This window comes from Dreissena polymorpha, chromosome 2 (assembly GCF_020536995.1).
Source record: "Dreissena polymorpha isolate Duluth1 chromosome 2, UMN_Dpol_1.0, whole genome shotgun sequence".
NCBI lineage: Eukaryota > Metazoa > Mollusca > Bivalvia > Myida > Dreissenidae > Dreissena > Dreissena polymorpha.
The window spans coordinates 94,018,572-94,037,099 of record NC_068356.1 but is presented as its reverse complement, the minus strand read 5'-3'; the positions used below and the strand labels follow the sequence as shown (position 1 = coordinate 94,037,099).

The following is an 18,528-nucleotide window of genomic DNA, read 5'->3' as shown; positions in this document are numbered from 1 at the left end:
TGATTTAATGAATAAAAAAACGGAAACAAGAACCAACTTGCTACATGGATGGTTTGATGTTTACTAGTATTTATGATTTACATTCACAAGGGATTGTATGCGCCTTTTCACTCAAAAAATATATACAAACTATAGACCATATTCACCAACCGTGTTTCAAATTTAAGAACCACGAACACAACATATACAAAAAACCGCGTTTAAAAATACATGTTACTGTATATAGCTTTAATCATGAACATCTAGTTCTATATCAAGAATGTCGTCATCAGAGATTGTGAAAGCAAAATAAAGTTATGCACAAGTGCAACAGTTGTAAACCAGTAACTTTTCGAGTATATGTGTATATTTAGTCCTAAGCCATTATTGATAGAGCAATCCAACAGTTAATCTCAATATGTTCAGTTTTGTATCGAGAATACATTTCTATATCTTATTACGAAGACTAAGAATATAAAGTATATGGTTTGTGAATATGAATCTTGAAGTTAGTCTCTGATGGTGGCACTGAGATTGGCCGCTGCCGCGCGTATCCAGTCGCCGTACACGGACACGTCAGTGTAGATTCCCGGGAACATGGGTTGAGCGCATCCGTAGCCCCAACTAGTTACGCCTGCAATAGCACATTGAATCGAGAGCATTTCCTTTCGTTTGGCCATCTCCCCAATATGACATACCAGTGATGTTATGCATAGTGAGAGCTACAGTAGACGTCCCGTTCCAAAGACGACCCTACATATTTCATTTACCGATCTCAAAGATGATCTTACAGACTCGATATTGAGACTTTATCAAAACTCAAATGAGACACATTGATACATTTGTAAGAAACGTTATTCTAAACTTACCTTGAACGTACCATCTTCCGTCGGCTTTACATACCAGTGGCCCACCACTATCGCCCTAAACAGTAAAATAGAAGACGCTTTCAACGTGTCTTACATATTTACTTTGTACAACGGGTTGATAACGGATAAACTCTCAGCGGATGATAAATATACATTAAATAAGAAACAATTAAAATTGTGAGAGCCATTTTGTTTCAAGATTTTAATGCACCTTTACATTACATGTTACAGAAAGTCTGAGCAAACTATGTTTTTTGTGAATGGTGTATTACTAAATTTATAAAGTATATAATAAAACAATACAAAAATAAAAAAGTAAAGCAACCATTTTTTCTTTACAGATAATTTACTAATGTGATTCGAAATGCCTCAAATACGTTAATAATCGTTACACATTTGCATTTTTCTTCAATATATGCACATTTTTGTCGGGGCCGACTTCAACCACAAAATCAAATAGAAATCAACGAAAATCCAGATATGGCCCTACGTACCGAACACGAGTCTCTGGCGCCACTCTTGAATCCCGCGCAGAACGTCGCCTGATATAGGAACTTGGCCCCGTACCAATCTGCGCGTGCGCACCAGTAATCGTGAAGGATCGGGACTGTGGCCTGGTTCAAAACGTTGGCGTTGGATGATCCTGAAAACGAGCGCAGAACCATTTTAAATACGCTTAAACATGGCCTTGTTAAAATTATTTTTTATGCACAGTATTACAAAACATTCCATTGATTTTTAGGTTAAACTTGTCAGGTTAATATTACTAGCAGATGCTGTAAAATGCAGCTACAGTATGTGAACATATATGTTTTAAAATCGAGTCTATTGTTAGAGCATGCGAAGTTCTTTGTTCCCAAACTGAAAAACCGAATGTTGCCCTGATCATAAGATAAATACGTCTGTATTTACAGAAAATATATATAGACAAAGAGTTAGTTTTGGCGATTAGCCATTTGTGTACCGATAATGACGTGTTTTACTGTTGTATAACACGGTTTTTTTGTTAATGGGTGACATAGGAGTCACAACAATATATAGAATGTCGTTTAGTGTCTACTAAGTAATTAATTCCACTATGGGTTAGAATACAACTTCTTATTTTTAAATTTGCAAGATCGCACTTTACTAGCACTGACCCCGCGTTACCTTGCGTCTCCCCCCAGCCGCTGATATAGCAGTAGGTCCCTAATGGTACAACTTGACCAGTGCCCCGGGGCAGGCAGACAGGGCTAACGTAGCTCGTAAAATTCACGGGATCCTATCAAATATACGCAAATTGAATCTTCAGCTGCTACGGAAGGAGAAAAACTTTGTACGTGTTCTTATACATAAGACAAAAGACCAATAGCTACACAGTCTGGCGCAAGATTCATAACACAGTAACAAGTAAATCTAACCTTGGGAGCCATAGAAGAGTATAAATACATAAACAAATTGAAACTTGAGCTGTTTCAGAAGGACAGATGTCATATAATAGGATGATGTCCCATGTTTATGAAAATTCACCGAGTGTCAAACATTTTGAAAAAATGACACATAACACAAGAAAAAATGAAACTCTTACGAAGATGCGTTTCTAGATTATATATTCGCTAAAATATCCGTTTTTATAATGACGTGTAACAACTTCTTCACCCAACAATATATAGATTAGATTTGATCGTCAAAATTAGTGTACTAAATCATCCTATGTCGTGAATAACTTTGTTCATTTTTGACGATACTGCGAAGCAGCTCGTCTAAGTTATCATACCATGAAAAAAATTATTCACAATGGCGACCTATGTAAAAGACCGAGCCAGTCCGATTGAGATAGCTCGATTTTTCTAATCGGCATACCTCGCTGATTATTTATCATTATTTGATGTATTGCATTTGACATTTGACGTGATTCAGTAAATAAATTGCGAATTAAAACGTGTATAATTAACTTTCAACGCGATTATGAGTGTAAAAAGAAAACGAGTTATTTCGAACCTGACATTTGTAAACGTTGTAGCGACTATGGTATATTAACAGCATAATAGCCGTATGACATCTGTCAAACTCGCACTGATGCGTGCTTTTTCATTTTGCATATTTAATAAACTTTTCAAACAGAAATAACAGAGCCACATCAGTGCACATTCTATGTTTGATAATTCATTCGTTTGTTGGATATTGTTTGCTGTTTTAAACACATATTAGGTCATATCGCGGAGATTTAGTTAACCTTACCATGTGTTCATGGGCGAACTCACGTATTAAAGTGCTCTTAGGCCTATCTGCTCATACCTACTTTCGGGAATCATCGTGAAATTATTGCCGTACTTAAAGAACAAACATGCCTAAGCTTATTGAATTAGTGAAAAAAACAATAATCAAAGAGAAAAATTATATGCTCATGCACATGGGCGTGTGAAATCACGTCCGAACACAAAGCATCATTTACTTAGGAAACCAAACAACGAAATATAAAGTTTGGTATGATATACATTTGAAATTAAAGAGAATGGTGTAATTAAAGAGCATTTCAAGTTTTGAATTTATATGCTGAAACGTAATGTTATAACCCACAAACGTTTTACTGTAACAGAAGTTTTTTTAAAAGATAAGTGTTACAGAAAATACACGTCGAATATCTTTTTAAAGATATTTCTTGTTATATTTGATCGAGAATGTAACCCGCCTCCCAGTTATGCTGAATGGATCAAGTTCCCCACGGGTACTACTTCCCCGTACCCCCAATTTTTTTTCGTACCCTACATTTTTCATATCCAATTTTGTTCGTACCCAATCTTTTTCCTACCCAAACTTTTGCTCGTACCCAAAATTTTTTTTAGTACCCATTTTTTTCCTACCCAAATTTTTTTCGTAACCAAATCTATGTTCGTATCCAATTTTTGTTTGGCAAAATTTTTGTACCCAAAATGTTCGTACCCATTATTTTCCTACCCAAAATATTCGTACACAATTGTGGTGATGTAGATAAACTTAAATAGATGCTTTTGTATCAATCCTCTTCCAAAGCATCGTCACACCTGTACTGTCTGTACTTCGATTTTATATTTTGACCTCAGATGCTATCGTTAAGTTCTAGTTTTAATCCGTACGCAGGCAGCGATGTCTAGATCTTTCACAATGCACTAAGATACTAGAGTTGCGACACCTTAAGGGTTTCGCGGGATGGAATGAGTGGGGACTTAAAAAAAGTGGGTACGAACATTTTAGGTAAGAAAACCGTTGGAATGAAAATTTGGGAACGACATAAAAATGTGTGTACACAAATTTTGGTTATTAAACAAATATGGGTACGAAAGTTTTGGGTTCGAAAATATTATGCCAAAAATAATTTGGGTACGAAAAACTATTTGGCTACGAAAAAAGGGTACAAATCAAAACTTGGGTACGAAAAAATTTGGGAACGAAAATATTGGGTACGAAAGAAAAATTGGGTACGAAAAAATGGGTACGAAAACAGATTTTGGTACGAAAAAAATTGGGAACGAAAAACATTTGGGTACGAACAAATTGGGTACGAAAAAGATTGGATACAAAAACAATTGGGTCCCAAAAAAATTGTGTACGAAAAAATGGGTACGAAAAAAATTTGGTCACTTGTAACATTTGGGTACGAAAAAATGGGTACGAACAATTTTATGGGTACGAACACATTTGGGTACGAAAAACATTTGGGTTCAAAAAAAGGTTTCGAAAACAAAACTTGGGTACGACAAAAATTGGGTACGAATATATGGGTACGAAAAAAAAACGGGTACAAAAAAAATATGGGTACGAAATATTTTTGGCACGAACAAAATATTTAAAATCAAATTTGAATTGTCTAGCGCGTGAATTTTCTCATTGGGGTGAATTGTCTTGGGGTTGCTATGAACGCTACATGTACTTCCGGCCAAGCAACATGTTTATAGCGATTGCGCAATAAAAAACTCCACTTTTTCGTCATGTTATCAAAAACTAGGTTTTTCCCAGAAATTACGAATATGCCATCGTGTAGATCGCAGTCTTGTCCATAAACATGTCAAATTTCACGTGTTGAGCCAGTTTTCAAGACTCCCAAATCGCGGCTATAACCAGGAGCTTAACGAATTTGAGTCGCCATTATCAGTCGTTCAATGAACGTCATCAATTGATGACGTCCAATACATCACTCATTCCATATTGTTCTCCTAAATCAAATGATACGTTATAGTTTTCATTCACGCTGTAAGCACTGTTAGGAATCAACATGGCATTCTTTATTGATTTTGAAAAAGCGCATAATTTTCCATGTTAGAGGCAAAAATGTCGACAAAACTGAAGAAGGGGATTTTTTCAGAAGTAAGCTTGAAATTTGGGGAAAATGTCATTATTTAAAGAAATTTTTGTCTTGAAATGGGCCTTTCACTTCGGGAAAGGGACCTTTCTCTTTTGGGATGGGGCCTGTATAAGGCCCTTGATTAAGAAGAAGATAAAGCCCTGATCAACCTCAAGTTCCAATATAGCAATGTCGCCAAGTAGCGTGACGTTGTCGAAGCCCGGATGCAGGACAAGCCGGCGTATGTTGGAGCTCTGCTCAGTGCTGTCCTTGGTAGCCACGTGGTGTTTACCAACATACACTCGCCAGTCCCTTAGCGAATTGCCTTCCTGGACGCTAAACATAATAGTGAATATGTCTATTGATAGTTTTATTGTTTTAAGCAGTAGTTATTTTACATGCTCTCAAGCCTAGAAAATCTGATAAGGTGACCAATACGGAATATTGTGCAAATTATTCGTTGATTTTGCGTATATTTGTAACTTTAATAATAGACAATATGGGAATGACGGCGGAACTCATCTAATTACCAATACCCACACAACTATTAATGCAGATAGAGTCAACGAGTTTGTGTTTTGTTTTACAAGATTACGTCTTAGTTAGAGAAGACGCTTCAACAAATGCTAACACTTTAAAGACAATATTACGCTAATAATACGATTTATTAAAACAAGCTGTGATAAGAATACCGAAAAGATCCACAGAGCAAACTACCGCATGTTAGTTTACAGATCGGTACACATTAAACAGAACAAGAAACTGCAAAAGATATTTCTTGCTCAATGACAGGCGATTTAACGACGGTAAGTTTTATAGGTTACATTACACTAAATCATCGTGTATCCCTCCGTGGTCCATTCGAAAGAAGTGCCTATTTCTAAAGAGTTCCTTTTCTCTTCTTGAATATAAGCCATTTAACAATGTGAGACATGTCTTTTGTGGTTATTTGTAATATCCTGTATGTGTCTGGAGTACTTTGATGCCTTAGATTGGAAGCTAACTTAAAAGATGAACTTTTGAGGGTGTGTTTTCTATTGTGTGGGGCTTTTGTCGAAATTAGGATTCCGAAACACGTTTTTCTACGGTGGGTTCATTCGACAGCGATTTACTTTCTTAGAAGTTGCGAGACGGTATGTTTTTGATTGCAATTATTGGAAGATGACAGATCCATCTTTAAAATGATACCAGGTTCGGAAAAATTGATCCGTCGAAAAGGCAAGGAAAATGCTGTGAAAGTTGTCAGTTTTATAATGGGACCCTATGGGAATCGGAATTAGTGTAATATAACCATATACACCTTATGAAATTTTGAATTCCAAATCAATGACTCTTGTTTTTCACATCAAAATGAATATTTTTCTCAAAAAGTAACTGAAAAACACCGATGTTATGGCATCGAATGGGTAAGACTAACCTTTTGCTAATATGTAATGATGAAACGTCTATGTGGAACTTACTCTTTTGCAAAGCAATGGGCGGCTGTCAGAATGAGGCGTGTAGTGATGATGCTGCCGCCACACACAGGTTGGCCATGGCGTGCGAGCAAAGCCTGTGTAGGTTCAAATGAGCCGCGTTCTGAGAAAACTGGGCATAATGCATGTGCGTAAAGTGTCGTCCCAGATTAGCCTGTGCAGTCCGCACAGGCTATTCAGGGACGACAATTTCCGTCTAAATAGGATTTTTGCTAAAAAGATACTTCATTTAAACAAAAAATGTCATAATAGCGAAAGTGTTGTCCCTGATTAGCCTGTGCGGACTGCACATGCTAAACTGGGACGACACTTTACGCACATGCATTATGCCCAGTTTTCTCAGAACACGACTCAAATAATGCTTCGATAAAGTTTTTTATGTAAACTCTTCATTCGTGTATTTTTCTCTTACTTAAGTTTTCATTGTTATTCATACATTGTTGTTTTTTATTATTCTTTCTTTTTGAGCACATTTTAATTGTTTTCAGGAAAGAGTTATAAAACAAATTCCACTGTGTACTTGTTTAAAGTTCTTCGGACAATTGTAAAATTACAACTTAATATTGAAACAAAATCGGCCGAAATGTTTACTCATAATGTTTATTTCGGATGTGGTGTATATTTAACAAAACAAGGCAATTATGAGCTATTCGCATGTTCTTAGTTATTGCATTAATAATCCAACACGTGTAAGGTATAGTCATGTTGTTATGTGTACTAAAATTCACACAAATGTTAAAAAAAAACAATAAATGAATGTTTTTAAAATGCAAATATGCCATACAATTAATGTTGAGATGTCATGCGTTGAACCAAAATAAGTTTGGCAAAAACTGTAGAATTATTAATATAGAAACGATAAAGATGTATGTACACGTATCCACTGAATGAGCCTATCAACATAGACAAGCATTGTCGTTTACAAATATCCTCGCCAAGTATTTGTTTATTAATTGATAGATGCAGATCAATAACGTAGTATTTTGGTTATTTTTTATGCATTGCAATTCTCCACATTAATGACTGTACAACCATTAAGTTTCGTGTTGAAATATTTATAGTTTTTTAGATATAGCCCTGAAAAAACAAAATGGGAAATTACTCTTATTTAAAAAGGTTAAGGGATATGGTTTTTATGCATAACACTTTTCCACATACACCCATGACGATTCAGGCTAGAATATTTCTGCGGAAATACAATAAATGATATCCAATTAGAAGGCATAGTAATGATCAGAAAGATAATACTGGACAACCATTGTTGGAAAAATATTACTGCGAACACTACGACAATATACTTATAAGAACATTGTGTATTTTACACTTAACAGATCACACACGTATTACTTGCAGTTTATCAAATATAAATGAGCAAGTATTTAATTACAAACACGTAACCTCTTTTGAAGAACATCGACAACAAGAAAGGTCATGTCAAAAATAACACGTAACAATAATTTATCATTATTGATGCATAAACTGTGTGCCTGCTACTCCCATGAGATTAAAGTTTACTTTAATAAAAATGGTTCTTAAATAAACAGGAATAATATTATGTATGATGTAATGACAATGCTAGGTTACCATCCACGGCCACGAACCCGGACGGGCTTCCTGTCCGCCTATGATTCTCGTACCCACGTGTGAAACTTCTGGCAATCCGCATTGCTGTGGGTCGTCTGGAAATAACCTTCTTATTTCAAGCTAAGTTTGCAGACTTACTGTACTACTGTACTAATACCATCTCGGTATGACATTCCCAAGCTTGGCCTGCTTCGTTTATTTTCTCGTTCATAAGAGTTAGCTACCTCGTTCTGACGAATTATTAACCCATTTATGCACAGCGCCTAGAAAAAAAGTCACTGGCAAACAGCATAGACCCAGATGACACGCCGCATAATGCGGCGTCTCATCAGGGTCTGCGCTGTTTGCTTAAAGAAATTTCTGTAAGAACTATTCTAAATATAGAAATAAATATACTAGACATCCCTAAGTTTGGAAATAAATAGATCCAATTTAAAAGGATGGGAGAGTCCACTAGGCATAAATGGGTAAAGTTGTGGAAATGCGTAACTGTCTCGTGGGAAAGAGTTATGGTTATAACGTATCACATAAATAAATTAAATTATATATCATCGATGCCACCGTACACGTGCGTATGCAAATTATTTTATAAAATGAAATAAAAAGCTGCAATACATTGCCCTCTGCCATGCAAATAAGCTTTTATTGAATTAATTTAAATAAATCGTGTTTCATTTGATAGACCTGAAATTCTAAGGAAGCAAAACGGATTGTCTTTGTCTAATACTTCCACAATACAGCACACGCGCATTTCTTTAACACTATAAACGAAGAAACTTATTAAATCACTAAATATGTGATAAGAAAATGTTGATACATCCGTAGACATCATTACTATACATGTAGTCATTTATAAAAATGAAGTGAAGTGCTTCAAAATACCGAGCCAACCTGGGTTAAGGATGAATCCCGAAGCACGTATGATCAAAGCAGCTATATATACTGACACTTTGTGCCCCATGCACCGTTCCATTTTGGCATTATGAAATCACTACACATGTCGACCGTTCGGAACACTTGCGGCCGCGTTATTTCATTGATAAGGAGTATTTAAAGTGAATAGCCTGTTGATTTGTTCTACTTAATTTGTATGTCTTAGTTTATGAAATAGCAGTTGCATATATTCACTGAAATGTGTAAGCATTCGAAGATGATAAGAGTATAATGCGAGTATTTGATTCCGTTATGTTATTTAAAGTTAATTCAACAAAAAACATAATCATTATTCACACCCGCGCCACAATTCTGCCGAATCCTATAAAGATTATATGCCCTTGTCACAGTGCGAAATGACTGTTTATATACTTTAAAGGATAGCTGAATCACCCCAGGAAACCCGATATGCTGTGAGAAGTTGGATGTGCTAGGAGAAGTTGCTGATAAATTTCGATGAATTTCGGTAGGGTAGTAAATCCAGTTATATAATTGTTTGAATTAAAATATATTTTGGTGTATGCAACGGAGGTATTACCATGTTTGTTAGAAAAATCCTGGTTATTAATATTCAGGATTTATTGAAATATGGCTATTTAAAGTCGACAATGCAAGGATTTGTCCCATGTTTAGCTCTTTATTTACAAATTTGTTTAAAGGTATGCCAGTGAAAAAGTTTTTGCACCGACAATTATATTAACCAATGTCCCCGAGTAACATATCCGCCAGGGTACGAATTTTTTGGATTTACTTACCCTACCGAAAGTCATCGAAATCTATCGGCAACTTCTCCTAGCACATCCAACTTCTCACAGCATATCGGGTTTCCGGGGGTGATTCAGCTATCCTTTAAAGTATATAAACAGTCATTTCGCACTGTGACAAGGGCATATAATCTTATCAGATTCGGCAGAATTGTGGCGCTCACAATATCACTGGTTTGGCGCCTAAACCGTACTTTAAATGGTGTTATTGCATAAACTCTATCTATAATGCCCTTTGGCGTGGTGCATAAACTTGGCAAAAGAAGGGCTTGAACGGGAGAAATCGTGTATTAACAAGGCGATCCACGTGTCGTTTAAGCCCTGGTATGTGTTTTTCATATCCATAGACTGGTCCACGCGCAGTTACTGCCCTTAGTAATGGCTGGATTCAATAAAGTTATTATGAAATTTGTTAATAACTCCCGCCTTCGAAGACTTTCCAAGCATAAATGGGGAACTGAATAAGCACCAGTTTCCTCATGCAAGCAGGGATAAAGGCAATGGATATTTCAATCTACTTTTCAAATTATACCATCTGCACTCTCTTGACAACAGCTTTATTTTATTGGCAACGTCAATGAAGTTAAGGTTATTTCCTCAACACTTTCAAAAGACTATGCTGTAAATAAAAGTGTTATGTACCTTCAACATTCCTGCTTTATGCTTAAAATACTTCAGTGACAATATGTTGGCAGTATTAATTTTTAGAAAATTCAGTTGGAACGAAATAAGATAGACCTTTACGAAACTGTCGAACGTTTCTATTCTATGAAAACAATGACTTATCCTGACGATATATTTATCAGCCACGACCAGAAAATTCCAAAATAATACATCATTTCTTACTTTGCGCGGCGCATTTCAAATTCGCATTAATCAACTGTTTAAACACATTTTAAATCGAAAACTGCCTATCCGAAGGTAAAGCTTCGTCATTTCTGATGATGACCGAGTGAGGCATACGTAAAACACAACCTTGAACCGTATGACGTCATATGAAATATTTTGTCGAATGACTAAGACATATTGTTTTCAATGTTATTTAAATTAATTTTGGTATGTGTGAATTGTTTATGCAATAACAGCAAAAATACACATTTTCTCGGACAGGAACGGATTTTTCGAGCGCCCGCAGATGATCATGCCCTCGAAATTTTCCCTATATTCATAGCAATTAAAAGTGCAATATAACAAAAGCCATACAAAGTTATGAAAAAAGTTTTTACTCGCCGACTTTTACCTAACACTGACATTTTAGTATCTCGAAATCGAACTGTGTGGCTTTTGGTCCGGAGATAGACATTGCGCTTCATGCTACAAACATTGAAATCGATATTTTACTTTGGTTAAGCTAGTCGACCTATATACTTGGCATAACTTTATAGGTACATTGCAATTACATGTTCAGCAACTCGCATTCGAACCTCGTGGCATTTGTTCCCAAGGAACACAGACTGCGCTTCATGCTACGACATTTATACATAAAGAGTAACACGCCGATGAGTATATAAGTAATTGCATTGGATTAAATAATTATAAAAAACACAATATCCCGCTATTCAACTTATAAATTATCATTTATTTTGTGACTTACATTCGCGTCCAAAACTAAATATAGGAAACAGGTTCAGTGTGTAAGTTATGCTTTACGGACTTAAATGTATGCTTACGGAGTTACATCGTTCATGTTGATGTCTGATCAATAAGAAAATCTTTACAACTAGTTCCACTGATTGGTTTTGCAACAGAATAAATCTGGAATACAGATAGTAATTAATGCAGCACGCTCATTTAACAGTATTATTTCATTGTGCCAATATTCGTCAACCGCATACATTTTGATAATACATTCCTGGTTGACTTGATTGCAAAATAACATTTGCATTCTGAATAGAATCCAGTCGTCAGCTATGGGTGAATTTCCTGCGATTGGCAGCCGATCGATCGCTGTCGCTAATCTCTTCTTCGCGTCTTACAAACAGTTGCATGGGACTCTCGCAGAAATAGAAATGGCGGATCAATACACGGCGCTGAAGAATATCTTCGCTTGATTCTACGCGGCGTCTTGCTTAGTCTTTCCCCCACATAATGGCGGCTCTCCCACGAAGATCAATAGACTGTTCTACGTATCCCAGAATGGATGAAAGCCGATATACTAACGCCTGATAGTGATAGTAGTAAAACAAGAATAGTGACATAGTTATTCTGATGAGAAAGAAGTATGGAATAATGTTACATTATAACGGACAAGCGTGAAGTGAGTATGATATTTTGCTTTTTTCCTGTTTTTGATTCATAAATTGTGCATAATAATATTATTGCACTTCTTGACATTTCGATATTTCATTAGGCTACGGACTCTAGATAACAATATACGCTCCGTGATCAGGCATGTTAATGTTATTTTGATATTACATTTGCGCTATTGGTATGCTCGGAGTTTAATCATAATACCATACATGTCTTTACAGTTCGTAGTATGTTTTCGATATTTAAGAACAATACGCTTAACATGGTAATGTATAAAACCAAATCTAGCTAAACTCTAGATGCAAATTGTGCAGCAATGTGATGTTCTTGTCTTCATGATGAATATTATTGCTGGCTCGGTTATCAAACAAAACATCGCATTGACGAAGTTGACATAGTGTTCTTCCAGCAAGCAGAAGACTATGAGTTTAATCCATATTGTGAAAGCGTTCTGAGAAAACTGGGCATAATGCCTGTGCGTAAAGTGTCGTCCCTGATTAGCCTGAGCAGTCCGCACAGGCTAATATGGGACGACACTTTCCGCTTTTATGACATTTTTCGTTTAAATGAAGTCTCTTGTTAGCAAAAATCCAATTTAGGTGGAAATTGTCGTCCCTGATTAGCCTGTGCGGACTGCACAGGCTAATCTGTACGACACTTTACGCAGATGCATTAAGCCCAGTTTTCACACGACTCAAGTGTTCTCCCAGCGAGCAGAAGACTACGAGTTCGATCCGTATTGTGGAAGCGTTCTACCCAGATGAAGGACTCTAAAGCGATTCGATAAGCTCACTATTTTCAATGCAATCGAGCTAAAGAAATTGTATTGTTTAATTCAACAATAAAACAAAAGCCTCGTCACGTATGTTTTGATATAGTGTGAATTGAAACTTCGTATCGTGTATTGTGTGAAGTTGTCCACATTCAAGCTGCTGAGTATTAACTGAGGAAATTCAAGATGATGACATATTACTGCTCAACGTATTGATTTACATGTTTACTTTGAATGAAATTAATTAATTGTAACCCTAGACGATATTTGAATTATCAATTGTAAAACAGTTATGTTTTGCATTATTGATGCATTAATTTAATCGCGTTATGTTTATTTGTTTTTGATGTTTGCCAATAATGACCGTATGCAAACAGCGAATTAGAAATAGTAAAAGGATTGTATTCCATACATTTTGATGATTATTTATACAAATAATATTTCGTTTAACTTTCATTCGAACTTATGTTATTTACATTATATCGTTGCTGACAGATTTTAAAACTTCTTATTGTTCGTGTTTATTAATAATTCGTCATTATTGCACGGATCGGATAAAACATATAAGAATATAAAAATACAATTAAACTTAATCTGAAAAATAAAATCTATTTTTGAAAACTAAGTCTCCAATGATACTTTTTAGTGAATGCTATCTGTGTGGTGCTTTTATTCTTAGGCTGAAGCGTTATCCAGAAGGGGACCTACTCTCTTACCGCTTGGTCTAAATGCAGACTCCGGGTGTGTCAGACCTACGGCTTGCAGTGTTTCTTTTAGTAGCTCACGACACCGTCGCATGGAACCGCCCACCAGGTTGAGTAATTTGGTTTTAATAACTATTGTTCAATGCAGTCACTTGAATATGTTGATATATTAACAAATGCAGGAATGGGGAACAGTGTTCGACTCGTTTTTTGTAAGTGATACTTGCACTCAGATTAATTGAAACGCGATTCCGGCTCCTGCATATGTGACCAGACATGACTTTAATACTTCTTTAAATAAGCCTCTCTCCTCCAATTAACCAAATGAGATTTCTTATAGTAAATGTAGTTGTTACATCTTCACAATAAAGAGTACAAATTGTATTTTAACATCGAGGGTCCGAATATGGTGACCTACCATGGTCAGATAGTTTTCGTGGACTAAAATATCTAATACCAAAATGATAGATGAAAAAAAATACAGCCTCGTGAGATCATGGTCTGCATACATATATTTTGGCGATCGATTTGTATTTCTTTTTTAATTTTCATTTTGGATGAGTGGGTTCTTAATAGGTCGAAAAGGCAGATCAGGGTTTTATCAACACAGTACGGCGTTTATATTTTGTTGGAGTTAACCATTACAAAAATTACTATTTGGACTATGACGGGCCCGGTATATTTTTTTACTCGTCCTTGAGGATGATTGGCGTTTTAGAGAATACATGGTTAGTGCCGAGATGGAGAAAGTTTAGAAAAAGCTTATAAAAAGAAAATAGAGATTTATCATACTTCATTTTAAATTATGTCATTAACATAGTGTTATTTTGTTTGATTTAATGCTATTTCATTGAAAAATGAAATCAATTGCAGACGAATGAAAATAAGTGTGTATTAGTGGAGTGTAACCTTTCTATTAATATAAAGAAACGTCGTATATTGAAGGTTATGAGTAAATAAATTTAAAGGCGGAATCGATTACTTCATCGCCATATGTTTGCTTAAATTTAATACCATTGTATTACTTTTACTATCATTTTGTTTGACAAAACATTTTGCAGGAACTTCGCATGTACATTTGGTAAAAGGTCAAATATTAGAACATGTTAATAAGGCGCGTAAGAATACGTTCTTACGGTTAGATCGTGGTCACGCGAAGTACTGCTGTTTATTCGACCCTGCTTTATTATGTCAATGTTTGCAACAGATGCAGGATAATTTATTTTTTTCGTTTCATAAGATGTGCGCATGCTTGTGTACTCCTCGTGCCTAAACGACACGAACTACACGCCTCCCCGCTGTAAAGACCACCCAACCGGATATGGGTGTGACTGCGGGGCGGGCTTCCATTGGAACACGGAAGTGTGCATGTGTAAGTAGTTATAGTTTATGCAATAAGGCCACAACAAATTGATGGTTTGTTCTACGGATTTTTGCTTCCCAAAAATGGAGCGAGCGAGCGAAATAAAGATAAATTGATTTGTATTCTATTTTTTGTTAAATCACAGGCGAGCGAAAAGCGAAGAATAAAAATACATATATTGTCTATGTAAATTGATATATTTTGCAATATAAATGCATGATATCTGCGAAAAATCAGTACAAAATCATTTAGTAGTAATAATTGAGTTTAAACCCATATCAAATGTTTGTAAACCTAAATAACAAATCTCCAAGAGCTGTTCTGCTTACTCACACCAGGTAGTGATTACTTACATGTACATTTAACAGGGTACACTGTAGTTTTCATTATCAAAGTTATATAGGAAGCTCAGTTTCTGTCAATGATGGTTTAATAACATGAAACAATAAATAATACAATAAATATCAAGAAAAGCAATGATTTTTCTTCGCGTCATAATTTACAGCCTGTGCCTTTTTTATACAGCATTACACTGCTGTATGATAAAATCAATAAAGATATTGAGTTTATGAAAAAAAGTTACTTATTGCTAGTGGGAGACAGCTTTGTTTCCATTTTGCAATTTTGACACAGACTGTAAGAGGCTGTAATTTTGGGCATAAAAACTGATATGAAATATCTCGAATGTGTATTACCGGTAGTTCTAAATATCATAAGTTATGGTATTATACAATACTCGATGTATTGCTTTTGTTAGTCTAGCAGTGTTAAAATTAAAAATTAAAAGTTTAAGTTTTGTAAAGTAAAGAAATCATAACTTCCCAATGAAAGAAAAATAAGAAATGCCAAATGGGTATTACAAGTTTTGTATTTTCATAAAGAAGTCAATCAAATCCCACTTAAGTTGTTAATGTCCAGCAGGCCCGTACCCAGGCCATGGGCCCAGGGGCCCGGGCCCCCCCCAGCTGGCTGTCGAACTATGATTTTTTTTAATGATCGGCCCACTGCAATTTTTTCTCTCGTGCAAGGGCCCACACTACACTTTTCCATCAAAACAAAAGAGCAGCTATGTTTTATTGTCCCTGATAAACAATGGGATTAGCGCTCGCCAATCGAGATAAGCCCCTAGACAATGTTTTCTTATCGCCTTGTACACACATTTCCGATCAGTCCCCCATTGTGATCATGAATGCTTCATCTATCGATGGTTGATGTAACATGTATTTTGATTAGTGCAGCAAATGGAAGCAACTGCTACAGGAGGTTGTAGAATATGGTCTGATAATTGCTGACGCAGGTTTTTTCCTTCTTTGAGAAGGCCCTTTCCCTTAGACGTATTTTTTATCTCTATAAAAGTTAACTCTTTTTTTGGAAACCTTTTATTTGGGAATTTTTAGGTCCCAATATATACTTTATACATTGAGATAGGGCCCTGAATTTGAACCGGAACAAAACACTGACAAAGGTATTTAAACTTAGTATTTATCATTTTTGCAAGGAAATCACTGAAAAAGACTACGATGAGATAGTTAACATGTCTGTTGAAAAGAAAAACAGATTCATAAATTTGCCGAGCAACAGATAAGAATTTGGCAGAATTCAGTATTTAAAATAATTCAATGCGGGGAAACACGTGGTCAGATTTGATAAAAAAAAATGGCCGCCGATGCCTCGGTTCGATGGAGAAATTGAGTCTTTAAAAGTTTTCCGTCATGAAATCGCGAAATATTCCATGAGTTCCCTCCACACTCAGACCAACCAGCGGAAAACGGTTCCGGCTGGCCCTATGATAGGCGTTATCCGATTAAAAACAAGTAAGTAATAAGCTAGATGTACCTGTTTGAAGACTCAATTTCCCATTGAATCGAGGCATCGGCGGCCATTTTTTATCAAATCTGACCACGTGATTCCCCGCATTGATAATTGAGTACCGAGAATTGAGTAATGTCAACCTATTAATGGCTCATTGGTAAAAAAAAGAAAATTGAAACAACAAATCGATCTCATTATATAAGTTAACCTGATCCAGTGTAGAAAAATATTGTATAATTAAATTATCTGTTGCATTGAATTCGTTTGGAAACAGTAAAATATGTAAAATTGATTATTTAAGACTTTCATTATTTCCCTTAAAAATTAGGCGTTTCGCGCATTTTTTTTTCTTAAAAAAAGGCAAGGTCTTTCCCAAAAAATCAGAGAAAAAAACCTGTGACGTTATTGATTTTTGAAAAAAAATGGTGGAAGCAATACGAGAGTTGATGTGGATAATCGTCAGTTTAAACCTGTAAGTTTCGGAAATCTAAAGCTTTTAATATTGTTGTGAATTCACACCAATGTTTAAAGCTTAAGACTTCCGAAATGTGCTGATTTACTTGTTATATTCCATTAATTCATATCACAAAACACCATTTTTATAAGCATTAAAATTCACCTTACAAAGTGCCAAATTAAAAAAAGTATATATATAGGGAGGCCGGGGAGACCCTCCCAAACCCTTCCCGGTTGGGCCCCCCCAGTCAAAAAATCCTGGGTACGGCCCTGGTCCAGAATGAGAAAGTTTCTTCACTTTCTTACTTATGTTAAATTCATGTTTTGGGGCATAATGTACACCTTAGTTTGAACTATTAGATAGGTGGCTCGTACAATTTATATTATACTCGACATTTTTTCGTCCAATTCAACGGCGACACTCATTTGCAAGTTAATTGTTTATATTTTAACTCATAATCGATACAAACAAGTTTATTGCAGATTTTTACCAATCGTACGCATACCGGCGACATTTCACATCCTGATGTAGATGTTGTTGAAGTATAAAATTAAAAAAAAATCATCTGTGAGGCAATGAATTATTGCCAAAGGGAAAAATAAACATTCCCATTTGTGTCTTTGGCCGACATGACAAGACAGACGAAAGCTTCCATTTTTGTTACCATAAACCAATCTAATAACGCAAAGCGTTATAACAGTCTATGTTGTAAAATACGTAGGCTAAATTAAACTAAATCATGTAATAAATAGGTGCGCAGCAAATTTGTTGCTGCGGACGCAACATAAAAATAAAAATATTTTTATTTCGTTTTAAGACTTTTAGGTGCGGCAAATCCGTCGAACATTTAATCAATTTGTTGTGGCCTAAAGTTCAGACTTTATTTGGATATTCAAATGTTGTGATATTGGACGGACTAATGGTAGTAATGATGTAATTTAACATGCCGATTGCTCGAAATTACGTTTATGTCTCTTATCCAAAGCACTTTTAATTTGAAACATTTTTTCTTCGAATGCAGTATTGCTTTGGAATTTATACAGGTTAAATGCTTAATTCCTATATTTAAACAAGCTTTATGATATAATTGTACTTATGATTTTTTCATAATTTCTTTACAATAAAGCTCTTCATCGTATCAGAGGACTTGTTAGCCAAAACTTATGCGTGGCAATAACGCCTTCAAAGTTTCATGTCAGAGTATCGATGGCGTGTTGTTAAGCAAATTTTACGTTATATATTTCCTCAATTGTTCTTCTAGTATTT

At 35.5% G+C, this 18,528-nt stretch overlaps 2 protein-coding genes across 5 annotated transcripts in view; one reads left to right on the top strand and one right to left on the bottom strand.

The window, feature by feature from the left end:
- Positions 1–47: 47 nt before the first annotated feature.
- Positions 48–9,264, bottom strand: LOC127868101 (transmembrane protease serine 9-like). Its single transcript, XM_052409699.1, has 8 exons — positions 9,099–9,264; positions 8,208–8,302; positions 6,609–6,700; positions 5,319–5,484; positions 1,998–2,109; positions 1,343–1,491; positions 849–903; positions 48–613 (listed from the first exon to the last, which is right to left on the bottom strand). The coding sequence occupies exons 1-8, from the start codon at positions 9,178–9,180 to the stop codon at positions 489–491; spliced, it is 876 nt and encodes a 291-aa protein (XP_052265659.1). The 5' UTR covers positions 9,181–9,264; the 3' UTR covers positions 48–488.
- LOC127868100 (adhesion G protein-coupled receptor L2-like) overlaps positions 9,265–18,528 on the top strand; it is a 34,713-nt gene continuing 25,449 nt past the window's right edge. The window contains exons 1-5 of one of the 4 annotated variants that reach the window (XM_052409695.1): positions 9,265–9,343; positions 9,520–9,611; positions 11,887–12,161; positions 13,606–13,739; positions 14,871–15,002. In XM_052409695.1, the coding sequence (XP_052265655.1) occupies positions 13,655–13,739; positions 14,871–15,002 (217 nt within the window). In that variant the 5' untranslated portion in view covers positions 9,265–9,343; positions 9,520–9,611; positions 11,887–12,161; positions 13,606–13,654. Of the gene's footprint in view, positions 9,612–11,798; positions 12,162–13,605; positions 13,740–14,870; positions 15,003–18,528 lie in introns of all 4 variants that reach the window. The other 3 variants (XM_052409696.1, XM_052409698.1, XM_052409697.1) reach the window with 3 other exon arrangements.

What these genes read in the sequence shown, in the direction of transcription:
- LOC127868101 (XM_052409699.1), bottom strand. Translation starts at nt 9,180, where the DNA reads ATGGAACGGTGCATGGGGCACAAAGTGTCAGTATATATAGCTGCTTTG. An exon ending in CGGGTTCGTGGCCGTGGATG is followed by an intron (nt 6,701 to 8,207) that starts GTAACCTAGCAT and finishes GAACCTACACAG; the next exon opens with GCTTTGCTCGCACGCCATGG. An exon ending in TTGCTATATTGGAACTTGAG is followed by an intron (nt 2,110 to 5,318) that starts GTTGATCAGGGC and finishes TATATTTGATAG; the next exon opens with GATCCCGTGAATTTTACGAG.